At 58.8% G+C, this 15602-nt stretch overlaps 1 protein-coding gene across 1 annotated transcript in view; it reads left to right on the top strand.

Moving 5' to 3' along the window:
- HRASLS5 (HRAS-like suppressor family, member 5) overlaps window positions 1–12302 on the top strand; it is a 13436-nt gene extending 1134 nt beyond the window's left edge. The window contains exons 2-5 of the mRNA XM_005857512.2: window positions 2552–2660; window positions 5981–6089; window positions 7943–8205; window positions 12055–12302. Coding sequence (XP_005857574.1) covers window positions 2552–2660; window positions 5981–6089; window positions 7943–8205; window positions 12055–12246 — 673 coding nt within the window. The 3' untranslated portion in view covers window positions 12247–12302. The remainder of the gene's footprint in view (window positions 1–2551; window positions 2661–5980; window positions 6090–7942; window positions 8206–12054) is intronic.
- The last annotated feature ends 3300 nt before the right edge of the window (window positions 12303–15602 follow it).

Here is a 15602-nt window from a genome sequence, read left to right as displayed (position 1 = left end):
GTTCTGCCCACGGGGACCTGCGGCCACGCCCACCGGGAACGGGCTGCCTCCTCCCCTCTGCGAGGCCTGAGGACCCCCCACGCCACAGCTTCGGGATGGGCCTGAGCCCGGATGCGGGGAGGAAGGGCCCGCTCTGTCCCTCTAGGTTCCCCAGGTTCGGGCCCAAACCGACCTCAAGAACAGCAGGTAGGGAGGGGCCAGGTGACGCCAACCCGCTCCTGACATTCGGCTGGGCGCCAGTCGGTGCCGGGAATGGCCCCTCCCCATGGAGCCGCCACGCTGGGGGTCGCCCCAGAAAAGTCACCGTGGTTGTGTTTGAGTCCTTCTTGTAGACGTTTGTTGTTTGTGTGAAATGCCTGTTACCCGGAACGAGCGGATACTTGGGAATGATCGCTTATTATTAACTTCAGTGGAGCAGGCGGCCAGCGCCCAGCGGGGGGACAGAGCGGGCAGCTCCCCGCACGACCTCCGCAGACGCTTCTGTGCTCAGGTCTAGCCTGAGGTTTCTTTTCTTTTTTTCTTTAATATATATATTTTTTTATTTTAAAGAGGAAGAGAGAGAGAGAAACATCAGTGATGAGAGAGAATCATTGATCGGCTGCCTCCTGAACGTTTGACGGAGCCCACACAACCCAGGCAGGCGCCCCTGACCGGAATAGAACCTGGGACCCTTGGGTCCACAGGCTGATGCTCTATGCACTGAGCCACACCGGCCAGGGCAGCCCCGAGGTGTCTGCAATCTGGAATCGAGGCACCTGTCTTCCTCCTCTCCCAGATCCCGGCCCCTGGAATTCCCAAGTCTCTCCCTCCCAGAGGAACTGAGCCCTCTCCGGCGTCCAGTCCTACAAACCCCTTTGTTCACCCAAAAATCGACCCCAGGCTAACGGGCCTGCCAGGGTCTAGACCTAGACCAGAGCTTGGAGCCCACCTTTCCAGGCGGTCATTTGAGCCCTTGTTTCATAGATTTAACCTCCCGGGAATGCAAGTGTGTTTAAATCGCTATTTTTTTTTTCTTGAAATAGAAGAATCCGTGGGATTTCAAGTGCTGGTCCAGCTCTCGCCCAAGCAGGGCCCGTTGGAGCCGGGGTAAGTTCTCTGCTTGGAAGGCCTGGGTCCGAGTGGAGAGCCTTTTGAAGAACGGTTCTTGCTGATAGTTTTGTAAAAGCAAATCTTGGGGTGATTTCTGTGCAAACCAGCCTGCCACTAAGCAGTCAGCAGAAGGCAGGGGCGTCCTCGCCACAGGAGGGCTTTCTCGCAGCGATTCCCGCCCACAAGGCCTTCCTTCTCCAGAACCTGGGGACGGGATTGCTGTGAAGGACCCTCCCCACACTGCCAGTTGGTAACCAGTGCAGGATGCAACCAGTTCCCTCAGTTCCCTTTCATTGAAATCAGGGTTTGCTTCTTTTTTTAAATCCCAAGGGGCTGAGAGCTTCCAGACCCGCATTAAATATGACAGCCTCCCCCTACCCCCTTCACTACACTTTAGAGAAGAGTTAAAGCTGCGGAAAGGTCAACAAAATGCCTTTTGGGCCCTGTTTGGGGGCAGCATCCGGGAGGCGGTGTGGAGACCTGAAGTGTGGGGGTTGGGTGTGGGGGTTCAGTCCTCGACGGGTCTCCCAACCATGGCCAGGGGTCATCCTCTCGGGGTCCCTGGGGGAGCCCCTCCCGGGAATGGCTTGCTGCTCAGCTTCACCTTCCAGGTCCTGCCTCCAGAGCCCTGGGCACAGCCCAGCAGGATTCAGTGATTGTGGAAAAAGTGCAATAAAATGTGAAATGTGGGCTCTGCAAAAAAAAAAGAAAAAAAAATGCCTTTTGGGGCTGGTAATGTGCCGGATGCGTACATCACTTGTGGTCACAGTGTTGGGGCTCAACAAGATTTCTCAGGAACATGGAGCTAATTGTCGGAGGCAGCAGCTCAGGGCGTCCAGGGGCCGGCCTCTGGCAGTAGGACCCCGGGTGACCGGGAGGGAGCAGAGGCCTCTTGCATTTCATTATAAGCCACTGTGTACTGTTACCATTTTTTAAATTTTTTTAATTGATTTCAGGGAGGAAGGGAGAGGGAGAGAGAGAGAGAAGCATCAATGATGAGAGAGAATCATTGAGCGGCTGCCTCCTGCGCGCCCTACACTGGGGATCGAACCCGCAACCCGGGCATGTGCGCTTGACCGGAATCGAACCCGGGACCCTTCCGTCTGCAGGCCGATGCTCTATCCACTGAGCCACACCGGCTAGGGTCTGTTGCCATTTTTTGACAAAACGATATGCAAGTGTCACTTTGATAAACGTTCAAAAAATATTATTAGCAAATACAAACATTCTGAAAGCTACTCGCTGTTGTCATTAGCATTTAGAACAATTGTCTGGAAAGCAGTAAGCGTAGTCCTTTTGTGTGACGGTGGACGGTGTCCCAGAAGCAAGCTTCGGGGGGAATGTGTCCTAGGATCTCAAAAGTGGAAAGTGTCTTAAAGTCACACATCGGGGGTCATGCCGAGTGTCCAATCGTTGTGAAGACGTGTTATCCGTTAACTGTACGATCACAAAACTCACCCAGGGAGAAGCCGGGAGTTAACTCGGAGCCCTCGCCCAGGCAGAAGAGAACAGAGTCGAGCTTGTCCCTGAAGTCTGAGAGCGCCAGCCAGGTAGCGAAGCAAGCAGCCGAGGTGGGTGTCACACGGTTCTCACACAGCCCTGGTGGCTGCTCTACAAGTTGTAGTTCACTCTGTTTGGACTGTGTGGCAGGTGGAACTGCATCCTGACTTGGGATGTTGGCTATGGCTTTTTAGTTTTGTAGAAAACAGCTTCGTTGAGCCGTTTATTGAGCTTCATTGAGGTGTAACTGACGTTCCTATAACTGGCAGACCATCACCCGCACATAGTATTTGGGATATGCTGTTGAATATGCTTTTGACATAGGTATGTACCCCTGAAGCCATCACCACAAGAAAAACTTCCCTTTCTAAGTCCCTCCCTCTCCCCACCCCTCCCCATCCCCAGGCCACAACTGATCTGCTTTCCACGGCTATATAGATTGGTTTGCATTTTTGTTTTGTTGTGTGGTTATTAATCCTCACCCGAGGATATTTTTCCATTGAATTTTTAGAGAGAATGGAAGGGACGGGGAGAGATAGAGAGAAACTTCGATGTGAGAGAGACACATCAACTGGTTGCCTCCCACATGCACCCTGATCAGGGCTGGGAATAGAACCTGCAACCGAGGTACTTGCCCTTGACTGGAATCGAACCCGGGACCCTTCAATCTGAGGGCCGGATGCTCTATCCATTGAGCCAAACTGGCTAGTTTGCATTTTTAAGAGATTTATATGAATGGAATCATATCACATAGGCCCTTTTTTTTTTTTGGTCTGTCTCCTTCCACATAATTATGTTTGAGTTATACCCACGTAGCACATTATCAATAGTTCATTCCTTTTTTTTTTATCGCTGAGCAGTATTCCGTTGTAGGAAGATTTATTTATTTGTTTGCTCATTGGGTTGCTCCCAGCATTTAGCTATTACAAATAAACATTATGAATATTTGTGTACGAGTCTTTGCAATACACATCTTTCCTCTTGAGTGAATACCTAAGAATATAATGGCTAGATCATGCGGTACATGCATGTTTAACTTACTCTTTTCTGAAATAGTTGTGCTATTTTTCATGCCCAAGAGCACTTGGCCATTTAGCTATTACAAATAAACATTATGAATATTTGTGAACAAGTCTTTGCAATACACATCTTTCCTCTTGAGTTGAATACCCAGGAATATACTGGCTAGATCATGCGGTGCCTGCATGTCTAACTTACTCTTTTCTGAAATAGTTGTGCTATTTTCATGCCCAAGAGCACTTGGATCATCAGTCCCTTCATTCTAACTAATAGGTATGTAGGTGTCTCGTTGTGGTTTTCGTTTGCGTTTCCCTCGTGACCGCCCACCTTTTCACGTATTTTTTGCCGTCCGTATATATCTTCTTTGGTGAGGCATCCAAATCTTTTGCCCGTTTTTTTCTCTTGGTTCGTACGTCCGAGAGTTCTTCAGGAATCCTGTGTGTCGTACTTCTCCAGATAAATGCTCTGCAGTGCTTCCTCTCAGTCTGTGGCTTGTGTGTTCATTCTCTGAATCTCTTTTTGAAGAGCAAAACGTTTTAATTTTGATGAAGTCCAGTTACCAGCTTTCCTCTTGTGAATTGTGCCTGTATTGTTATAGCTATGAAACCACTGCCTGGCCCAAGTACAAACTCCGTGAATTCACTAAAAGTCATTGAACTGTAGGCCTAAAATGTGTGCATTTTATGGGATGTTAATTATATCTCAGGAAAGTGTGAAAAACAAAACAGGCGAAACGCCCTTTTTCCTCCTGTGACTTCTTGCCCTGGCAAACGGGGGGGGGCCTCAGCCAGGGAAAGAAGGCGGGGAACTGGGAGGAGAGAGACGCCTCGAGGAAACCAGACCAGCGGGAAATGATTGCAAAGTTGGGGGAAGCAGCCGGGTTCTTGTCAAGCCGACGGGTGGGTGGCTGGGTGGATGGCGTTCTTGTCTCTCTGCCTGGCTCAGACTTCCCAGCCTCCTCCTCCTGCAGGGGTCTCAGTGAGCCGGCTTCTTCCCTGCACCACTGGGCAAACCTGGAGGCCGCTGGGAGGGAGGAGCCTGGGAACAGCTTTTGTTGTTGTTGTTAGTCCTCACCTGAGGATATTTCTCCATTGATTTGTAGGGAGAGTGGAAGAGAGAGAGAAGCATCGATGTGAGAGAAACACATCGATTGGTTGCCTCCTGCCTGAGCCCTGACCAAGGCCCGGGCCGGGGAGGAGCCTGCAACCAAGGTACATGCCCTTGAGCGGAATCGAACCCGGGACCCTTTGGTCCGCAGGCCAGTGCTTTTTAGATCGCATGTTTATGGTACTGAGTAGGAGGGATATGGGATGTGGGACATGAGTTTCATTTTTTTAAGTTTGGGCTTACAGTGGTAAAAGCTCTGGAATTTCTTTTTCTTTTCTTTTCATTTTTTTTAAATTGTGGTACGAGCAGTTAACATGGATGCACCCACCCTTTCAACAAAATGTGAAGGGCACAAAACTGTGTTGTGCCCACACCCGATGCCTCTTCGATGGACAGGCTCGCCCCCGGGCCTCTCTGAAGAGTGCCAGCCGTCTGGGTCCGGTCGGGAGAGAGGAACCTCACGGTGGGTCCAGCAGGGGCAGCTTAACAGGAAGAATTACTAAGATACCAGGAAGCCTGACATGGTCTCCCAGGGCTGAGGGCCAGGAGGGCACTCAGGGGAGGACAGACTCGCAGGGGCTCAGACCTCCCTGGAGCGAGACGGCCAACCCACGGGAGAGCGGGGGAGCTGGCTGGGCAGGCACCACCCTCTGGAATGCAGGCGGCGAGCCGGCTCTCAGCAACCAGTGTGTGGGCATCAGAGGAGGGGGCACCCCCAGGGCGACAGGAGGGCATGCGGGGCACCTGCAGAGGGAACCCGGAGGCCAGCAGGGGCAGGAGGCACTGATTTCTCTGTCCAGAGGGTCCCAGAAAGGCCATCACCAGGCCAAGGCTGCAGGGGGTGGGGACGGAGGGATCTGGGCTCAGACTGAGCTCCACCAGGTGTCCTCACACCCCATCCGACCGTGGTCCCCTCCCCCAGCCAGACGTCCCAGGAGCACCCCTTCCTCTTGCGATGTCCCTCCACCGAGACAGCAGCTTCAAGCAGAGACACTTAAAGGAGCCCGTCACTCACCCCGCAGCTTGTGCGTGTACGGAGGGCGCCATACCTAAATCGTAGCCTCACCTAGATTGTAGCCTCACCGCCTTTAATAAGGAGAGATGGCGGGAGGGGTGGGCCCCCCGGAGCACGTTCCCCGGCCTGGGTCCTGCACAGCGAGGAGACGCCATGTCTGCAGGCTGAGCGGTGCTGATGCCCGGACAGGGTCTCTGGAGTCCCGTGGGCACGCGCTAGTCTTTACTGTGACATCTTTTTCCATCGCAGGGCAACCCGAGACCGAGACCTGGGGACCTGATCGAGATTTTCCGGATCGGCTATGAGCACTGGGCCATCTGTGTGGAGGACGACCGCGTGGTCCACCTGGCGCCCCCGAGTAAGAGTGGATACGCGGCCAAGCTCGTGGCGTCGAGGCGCCGAGGGAAGCGGGCCCCGCCCATCCCCGCTTCCTCGGCGCGGCCCACTGAACAGTAAAACACCCACCGCACGACTAGACCGAGCCCCGGCCGGTGTGGCTCAGTGGAGAGAGTGTTGGCTTGCAGACTGAAGGGTTTCGGGTTCGATTCCGGTCAAGGGCACGTACCTTGTTGCAGGCTTGATCCCCAGCCCTGGTCAGGGCGCATGCAGGAGGCAGCCAATCAATGTGTGTCTCTCACATCGATGTTTCTCTCTGTCTCTCCCCCTCCCTTCCACTCGCTCTAAAAATCAATGGAAAAATATCCTCGGGTGAGGGTTAACAAAGAGAGAGAGAGAGAGAGAGAGAGAGAGAGAGAGACTAGACCTAACGGTACTGTGGGACAGAGCTTGGTCTCTGTCTACCAGACACGCGGTGTGTCCAGCCCTAAAGCAGAAGCGAGTGAGAGCGTCCCAGGTTCCCTTTCGTTTCCATGGTGTTTAGGAACGTGAGCCTCCGACCCGCCCGTGTTGACAGCAGTTCCACATTCTTCCCCTGTTCCTGAGGCCCCCAAGACGGGTGCGGGTGCTTACGTGCCCCGATTGCCACTTGCTTCCCGTTGTCCCCAGTGCTGCTCCTGGCTTCCCCGGGCGCTGGGAGGAACGGAGGGAGGGCCGCGGCCAGTCCTGGTCCTTCGATGCCTTTAGGATGTGTGCCCTGTGCCCACACCGCCCATTCGAGGCTAAATGACAGTGGGTCCCTGGCGCCCAAGGCCCGGGGCCTTATTCACGGCTCTCACCCCGGCCTGTGTCCTGTCGCCTCACCGCCCAGCCCGTCCCCTTGCTGAGACCTTCCCGCAGAGCAGCCCCTCTCCCGGCGCCCCCTGCAGCCCCACCCGCCCACACCCCCACTTCGGTCTGGGAGCCCACACGGAGGGCAGAGCGAAGAAGGTGACAGGGCTTCACGCTGCATCCCCACCCCCCCATCTCTGCTTCCCAGGAGCCTCCCTCTGTACAGCCAAAAGGACTGTCACAGCCCCGTCCCCGCCCTCCCGTCAGATCTGTCTAAATATGACTTCCGCCTCCCTGTCCCCGGAGGCTGAATTGCCTCCTGCCAGCTTTGGTGAAATAGGCAGCTCTTCTTCCAATACATAAGGAAGAGCCAGGGACGCTACTTGCCCTCCGATGGCTTCCCAAGGGGGCGGGGACACACGTTTGCAGAAAAACAGCCCTGGTGTTAAACGGCCACCCACGGGGGCAGCTTCCTGACCCTCCCAGAGCCTCCGTGCCCCCTGAGGGCTGAACATGGTAACTTATCAGCTTCCAAACGTCCCTTTTTTCAAAGCGGTGGAACCCTTGGTGAAACCCCATATGTGAGTGGAGAAGGCGGAGTGGCTCTGGGGGAAGCGGGGGTCCCATCCAGAGCCCCATCTGTGCGGCCTCACCTGCGCCCTGGCAGTGGCTACGGAAAGACGCGTGTCATGGACCCACACGTTAGCCCCTTACCCAGGAGCCGACGCCTACACGGCAGGGCGCTCGGCACGCGTGTGACGGCTCCTGAAGCCTGGTCGGTGCAGTCGGGGCCACACCAGCAGCCACTGTGAGAGTTTTATGAGAGGCCGTGGATGGAAAGTGGGGGCGCAGGGCAAGGCCCAGGCTTCCTGGGGAAGCTGGCCCTTTAGCTCATCTACTCCAGCTCCCCCTCCTCTGCACGCCTCCGACAGATGGGCAAACCGAGGCCCGGAGGACAGCAGCTTGCCGGGCATGGGAGAGCGCGCCGGGCTCTGCCCCGCTGTCCCTGGCGGCTCTCCAGCCTCTGTTTGCCTCTGGCCTCAGGTGAGGAATTCTTGGCCGGCAGCATCACCTCCATCTTCAGCAACCGGGCCGTGGTCAAGTGCAGCCGGCTGGAGGACGTGCTGCACGGCTGCTCCTGGAAGGTCAACAACAAGCTGGACGGGACGTACCTGCCCCTGCCCGTGGACAAGATCCTCCAGCGCACGAGGAACATGATCAACAAGATAGTGCAGTACAGCCTGATGGACGGGAACTGCGAGCACTTCGTCAACGACCTCAGATACGGCGTGCCCAGGAGCCAGCAGGTAGGGGTGCCCAGGAGCCAGCAGGTAGGGGCGCCCAGGAGCCAGCAGGTAGGGGCGCCCAGGAGCCAGCAGGTAGGGGCGCCCAGGAGCCAGCAGGTAGGGGCGCCCAGGAGCCAGCAGGTAGGGGCGCCCAGGAGCCAGCAGGTAGGGGCGCCCAGGAGCCAGCAGGTAGGGGCGCCCAGGAGCCAGCAGGTAGGGGCGCCCAGGAGCCAGCAGGTAGGGGCGCCCAGGAGCCAGCAGGTAGGGGCGCCCAGGAGCCAGCAGGTAGGGGCGCCCAGGAGCCAGCAGGTAGGGGCGCCCAGGAGCCAGCAGGTAGGGGCGCCCAGGAGCCAGCAGGTAGGGGCGCCCAGGAGCCAGCAGGTAGGGGCGCCCAGGAGCCAGCAGGTAGGGGCGCCCAGGAGCCAGCAGGTAGGGGCGCCCAGGAGCCAGCAGGTAGGGGCGCCCAGGAGCCAGCAGGTAGGGGCGCCCAGGAGCCAGCAGGTAGGGGCGCCCAGGAGCCAGCAGGTAGGGGCGCCCAGGAGCCAGCAGGTAGGGGCGCCCAGGAGCCAGCAGGTAGGGGCGCCCAGGAGCCAGCAGGTAGGGGCGCCCAGGAGCCAGCAGGTAGGGGCGCCCAGGAGCCAGCAGGTAGGGGCGCCCAGGAGCCAGCAGGTAGGGGCGCCCAGGAGCCAGCAGGTAGGGGCGCCCAGGAGCCAGCAGGTAGGGGCGCCCAGGAGCCAGCAGGTAGGGGCGCCCAGGAGCCAGCAGGTAGGGGCGCCCAGGAGCCAGCAGGTAGGGGCGCCCAGGAGCCAGCAGGTAGGGGCGCCCAGGAGCCAGCAGGTAGGGGCGCCCAGGAGCCAGCAGGTAGGGGCGCCCAGGAGCCAGCAGGTAGGGGCGCCCAGGAGCCAGCAGGTAGGGGCGCCCAGGAGCCAGCAGGTAGGGGCGCCCAGGAGCCAGCAGGTAGGGGCGCCCAGGAGCCAGCAGGTAGGGGCGCCCAGGAGCCAGCAGGTAGGGGCGCCCAGGAGCCAGCAGGTAGGGGCGCCCAGGAGCCAGCAGGTAGGGGCGCCCAGGAGCCAGCAGGTAGGGGCGCCCAGGAGCCAGCAGGTAGGGGCGCCCAGGAGCCAGCAGGTAGGGGCGCCCAGGAGCCAGCAGGTAGGGGCGCCCAGGAGCCAGCAGGTAGGGGCGCCCAGGAGCCAGCAGGTAGGGGCGCCCAGGAGCCAGCAGGTAGGGGCGCCCAGGAGCCAGCAGGTAGGGGCGCCCAGGAGCCAGCAGGTAGGGGCGCCCAGGAGCCAGCAGGTAGGGGCGCCCAGGAGCCAGCAGGTAGGGGCGCCCAGGAGCCAGCAGGTAGGGGCGCCCAGGAGCCAGCAGGTAGGGGCGCCCAGGAGCCAGCAGGTAGGGGCGCCCAGGAGCCAGCAGGTAGGGGCGCCCAGGAGCCAGCAGGTAGGGGCGCCCAGGAGCCAGCAGGTAGGGGCGCCCAGGAGCCAGCAGGTAGGGGCGCCCAGGAGCCAGCAGGTAGGGGCGCCCAGGAGCCAGCAGGTAGGGGCGCCCAGGAGCCAGCAGGTAGGGGCGCCCAGGAGCCAGCAGGTAGGGGCGCCCAGGAGCCAGCAGGTAGGGGCGCCCAGGAGCCAGCAGGTAGGGGCGCCCAGGAGCCAGCAGGTAGGGGCGCCCAGGAGCCAGCAGGTAGGGGCGCCCAGGAGCCAGCAGGTAGGGGCGCCCAGGAGCCAGCAGGTAGGGGCGCCCAGGAGCCAGCAGGTAGGGGCGCCCAGGAGCCAGCAGGTAGGGGCGCCCAGGAGCCAGCAGGTAGGGGCGCCCAGGAGCCAGCAGGTAGGGGCGCCCAGGAGCCAGCAGGTAGGGGCGCCCAGGAGCCAGCAGGTAGGGGCGCCCAGGAGCCAGCAGGTAGGGGCGCCCAGGAGCCAGCAGGTAGGGGCGCCCAGGAGCCAGCAGGTAGGGGCGCCCAGGAGCCAGCAGGTAGGGGCGCCCAGGAGCCAGCAGGTAGGGGCGCCCAGGAGCCAGCAGGTAGGGGCGCCCAGGAGCCAGCAGGTAGGGGCGCCCAGGAGCCAGCAGGTAGGGGCGCCCAGGAGCCAGCAGGTAGGGGCGCCCAGGAGCCAGCAGGTAGGGGCGCCCAGGAGCCAGCAGGTAGGGGCGCCCAGGAGCCAGCAGGTAGGGGCGCCCAGGAGCCAGCAGGTAGGGGCGCCCAGGAGCCAGCAGGTAGGGGCGCCCAGGAGCCAGCAGGTAGGGGCGCCCAGGAGCCAGCAGGTAGGGGCGCCCAGGAGCCAGCAGGTAGGGGCGCCCAGGAGCCAGCAGGTAGGGGGGCCCAGGAGCCAGCAGGTGCGTGCGCCCAGGAGCCAGCAGGGAGGGGTGCCCAGGAGCCAGCAGGTGCGTTCCACTGGCTGGGATGGACGACCGCTTCTGCTGAGCTGTCTTGGGCTCCTCCTCTCATGGGTGGTCAGAACAGCGATCCGTGGTGTCATGTTATCTGTCGCACTGGTGGGGGCCTGCCGTTTCCAAGGACTTTACGGTCCTTCTCATCTCTATGAGCCCATCGAGGAGTAGAAAAGGCGCTGGGCAACACGGTAGGACCACTGGTGGAGTCCAGCTGGGCCCTCACTGGCCTGGCCTCCTTGGTGAAGCCATTTTATCTCCGAGACTGTCCCTTCCCTTACAAAACGGGGATTAACCAAGGCAGACACTCCGCTGCTAAAGTTGCAAATTGAATTACGAGTATTTTTTACTCATTTGCCTGTATTTAAAAATGTAGAAATTTTATATTAAACGATATGGATTCCCAGCCGCTCTGAACAACCCATCGATCGGGCCATTGGGCCCGTGTTCGCGCTGGCTGATGGTCTGTGGGGCCCAGTCGTGGGGCCCCCTTTCGATGGGTGGTGGTGGGTAGGCATGTCACCCACCAGTGTCACCACACACCTGCCCGGCCCCACTGCGTTTGGGTTTGTGCCGCCCCCCGCCCCCCGTAATATAGGGGGCGACACATTCAATGGTGGCACAAGAGCTTGGAAAGCTACGTCCCCGAGCCAGTGTGAGCTGCTCTTGTTGACATTTGGTCTCTCTTGAGACCCCATGAGAAGAGCAGAGGAAGCATGTGTAGTAGGTTTTCAAAAATCAAGGATTAAATGAGGCACGTCGTTTTTCTAGGTTCTCTTCCACGTTCCCTATGTCTTCCTAACGCCCTGGGCAGATCCCAGCCTTGGTCTCTGCACTGTGCGACCCCATCCCCAGGCGACTCGGGGGGACGGGCCTCCCACGCTCGCAACCCCTGCTTCTCACTTTCCGCATCTTCCTCCTCTGCATCCCCCCCGGGGAGGCCTGTGGCAGCGAGGGCCGTGGTGGGCGCTGGGACGAGGGGTCCCCCACCCCTTGAGCGTTTGTACACAAGGAGGAGATCCCGGGGGTCAAGGGATTCTAGGAGGCCCTCCTTCCTCCGAATCCTGGGCCCGGACCTGAGCTCCTGCACTAATTCACTGTGTGACGAGGTCCAAGGGAGGCCCCCGCCTGGCTCCCTGTGTGCTCATCTGCAGAATGAGGGCCCAGGGGCTGTGCTGCTCTGAGGCCCTTTGCCTCTGAGCCCCCCACCCCCACCCCCCACACTGGAGGCAAACCCCAGGCTGAATGGCTCTGAGGCAGGAAGGGACCGGGAGCCCGGTGCCCCCACTGTGTGCCCGGGCCGGCCGGCCGTCCTGGCTTCTCTGGGCCTGTGCAGCTCTAGGGCCTTTGAAACTGGAGCTCAGGTTGCTTCCTGCTCTCGGGAAAGGCTCCGGGCAGGCCGGTTCCTGAGCGGGATGGCGAGGTGGCGGTGGGGCTGGGCACAAGCCCAGGACCCTGCCCGAGTGTCCTGTGAACGGGTCTGCCCTGCAGGTGGAGCAGGCCCTGATGCAAGGGGCGAAGGCGGCGGGAGCCATGCTCTCGGCCGTGGTGGAGAGCATACGGCCCAAGGCAGTCACCGCCGGCAGCGACTCCGGACACCACGCAGAGGAAGAGCCGGGACGGCAGCAAAGAGAACGTCCTCCCTTCGCTCCCTTGGTCTCCCTGCTCAGCGGCCCCGTGTAAGAAACTCGTGAGCTTCCGGAAGAATCTGGCATGTACCCGGTTACCCCTTTAGACGTGTGTCCGATATGTGTGATGAGACCCAGGGACTCGCAGGGTGGGAAGAATCCAATATTTATTATGCAGCTGTGAGACGCAGTCGCCGCCACCCCACCCTCTGTAGAAGGGGGTCTCGTTCGTGCCTTAGGCTGAACCTAGTCTGTGATGCTTGAATACCATGGGGTACATCCCGGAAACCTGCTGGAATGTTCTCAGTAATAAGAACTCCTTACAAACGTCCTTTTTGTGAAACTAACGCGTCTCTAGCTCGTCTGGGTCGCTCCAGCCCTGCCCTTGGGGACCCGCGGTGCCGTTCAAGGGAGGAGGGATCCGAAAACCTTGGCCTCGCTGCTCAGGGCCAGCTGTGCCTTAACCTAGGAACACCTTTCCCAGGAAAGATTTTCCTTGTAAAATCACACGTCAGCTTTATTCTTTACTGGAGGCCCAGTGCACGAATTCGTGCACGGGTGAGGTCCGGCCGGCCCGCCCTGATGGGGTCGATCGGGCAGGGCTGGCCAGGGGAGGGGACGTGGGAGGTTGGCCAGCCGGCCCGCCCCCAATCAGGGTTGGGGGGCTGATCAAAGGTGGGGTGGCCAGGGGGAGGGGCCACAGGCGGTTGGCCTGCCAGCACCACCCCCTGGTCAAACTCCTGGTTGAACTCCCAGTCGAGGGGACAATTTGCATATTAGCCTTTTATTATATAGGATTACTTAAAAGCCCTAATTTAAAGTATAACCAATAAGACCCTTTATCTTGCTTTTCTATCTTATCAGTACCAGAAAATTTGAAATTTCTATTTTCATTGACTTCAGATGAATATTTAGAATAGCTTAACCAATGCACCTTCTACTGTGTGAATGAGGGAAAGGAAGGGGTGACGCGATGGAAGATTTAAATTATGACGGGGGATTGGCAGTCATCGTTGGGAGCTGAAACCACACAAGGACGCTAGGGAACGTCTAGGAAATGAGAAGGCGGGAGAGGGCAGGAGGGAGCCCATAAAACCTGTTAGGACCTCCCATGAGCCTTTCTCCCATTTGGAGAAAGTAGACCTGCAGTGAAGCTCTTTTTCTTTTTTTTAATCCTCACCTGAGGATATTTTCCCATTGATTTTTAGAGAGAATGCAAGAGAGAGGGAAAGACAGAGAGAAATATTGATGTGAGAGAAGCACATTGATTGGTTGCCTCCTGCACACGCCCCATCCAGGGCCCGGGCCAGGGAGGAGCCTGTAACCGAGGCATGTGCCCTTGACCGGAATCGAACCCAGGACCCTTTGGTCCGCAGGTCGATGCTCTATCCACTGAGCCAAACCCGCTAGGGCCCTGCAATGAAACTCTTCGATTGACCCCCTCCGTTCTTTTCGTAGCACGTTGATTATCTTCCCCAGTGGAGGACCTCTCTGCTCAGTCCCGGTGCTGGTGGCTAAGCACCCTGTGTCTGTGAATCCTGACCAGGACAAAGCCATTGCCTCCAATTCCCACCATCAGCTCGCCCCCCACTCGCCGAGAATCCATTGAGTTCCCCATCGTCCTCAGCCTCTCTACTCTTTACACAGGCTGGAGTGAGACTGCCTCTGAAGCAGAACCAAGATCCAAAAGTTCTATTTTATTTTAAATACTTTTATTGATTTCAGAGAGGAAGGGAGAGATAGAAACATCAATGATGAGAGGGAATCATTGATCGGCTGCCTCCTGCATGCCTCACACTGGGGATCGAGCCCGCAACCTGGGCATGTGCCCTGACTGGGAGTCAAACCCTGAACTCCCGGTTCATAGGTCAACATTCAACTACTGAGCCATGCTGGCTGGGCTAGAATTTTATTTTATAAAGTTTACTAGAGGCCCAGTGCACGGATTCGTGCACCGGTGGGGCCCCTTGGCCTGGCCTGCAGGGATTGGGCCAGAACTGGCTCTCCGACATCTCCCAAGGAGTCCCAGATTGCAAGACGGTGCAGGCCAGGCCGAGTGACCCCACTGGTGCACAATCAGGGCTGGGGAGGGACCGTGGGAGGGCTCCAGGGCGTGTCCGGCCCATCTCGCCCAGTCCTGATCGGCCATACCCCAGCAGCAAGCTAACCTACCAGTTGGAGCATATCTGCCCCCTGGTGATCAGTGTGCATCATAGCGACTGGTCAAACGGTCAAACAAACAGTCGGACGCTTCGCATATTAGGCTTTTACCATATAGGATTCTTTTTCGCTTGGAATTCCTCAGTCTTGCATTAGCGAACCTTTAGATCTGAAGCTGACTTTGAACTCACATAAATTATTGGTCAAACAAACCGATGTTGTTCATTTAACCAACAACTGCCCCGTGCCAGGGAGTGTAATAACTTCTAAACAGAGGCCTCCTCCAGGTCTTGCTTACGTTTAGGACAGAAAGATACCTCTCTGGCTTCTTTCTGGTTCGGACAGACCCTGGGGAGCATCTCAGGGCTGATGTTCACTCATTCACCCGACAAGCATGCCTGAGTGTCTACCAGGTGCCACGCCCTGGCCCCCACCTCTGCCTGAGCCCACAAGCCGGGTCAGGGAGGGCGGTGAGGAGTTCTGCGTCACCGGGAGGGCACGAGGCACCGTGGGGCAGGGGTGGACAGTGTCTCCAGAAGGCCGCATGCCCTGCAGTGCACGCCGCACACTTTGCAGGCGAGGAGCAGCGCGTCGCTAAGGCTGCAGCAGCTGCTGTGTTCCAGCGTGAAAGCTGAAGTCTGCTTTAGTGGGGCCCCGGGGCGAGCCTGGTGAGCTTTGCCGCCAGCAGTGGGGGGGGGGGGGGGGGGGGGGGAGATACTCAGGGAAAGTAATCCCAACGCGAGTGTTTCTGAGATGCCAGATACTGGTGCCTTGTGTGTGTGCTTATTTTCCCATGTTTATTCCTTTTCCCTTTGGGGGGTAGGTGAGCGGGGCAGCGGTGGTGTCGGCATGTCACGGGGAAGGCCAGGGAATGGAAGCTGCTGGATTCCTGGGCTGTGGGAAGTGGAGGAGGCAGGACGGAGCAGAGGGAGGCGCGGGGCCAGGATGCGGTCCCAGCAGGGGCCTGGCCACCCCCCGGGGGCTCTGGAGGTGGGTGCCCTACAGGGGTGCCCTGCATCGAGGTGAGAGGGCCGGTCCCCCTCAGCTCTCCCTGTGTGGTCAGTGGCTGCAGGCCGCCACGGACAACGGGGGACCCTCCCAGAGAGGGGCGCAGTGGGGAGCTGGGCGTCACCCACACTCCTCCACCCTGAGGCCGTGCGAGGGGGGCGGGGGGCACGCCACACGTGTGGGCAGAAGCTAAGTTTCTGTGTTAGTGTCTGGGGCCCAAAGGCAAAATTCAGCCTCTGAGAA

This window comes from Myotis brandtii, unplaced genomic scaffold (assembly GCF_000412655.1).
Source record: "Myotis brandtii unplaced genomic scaffold, ASM41265v1 scaffold1112, whole genome shotgun sequence".
Lineage (NCBI taxonomy): Eukaryota > Metazoa > Chordata > Mammalia > Chiroptera > Vespertilionidae > Myotis > Myotis brandtii.
The sequence above is the reverse complement of the archived record's forward strand: the minus strand, read 5'-3'. Positions and strand labels throughout refer to the sequence as shown.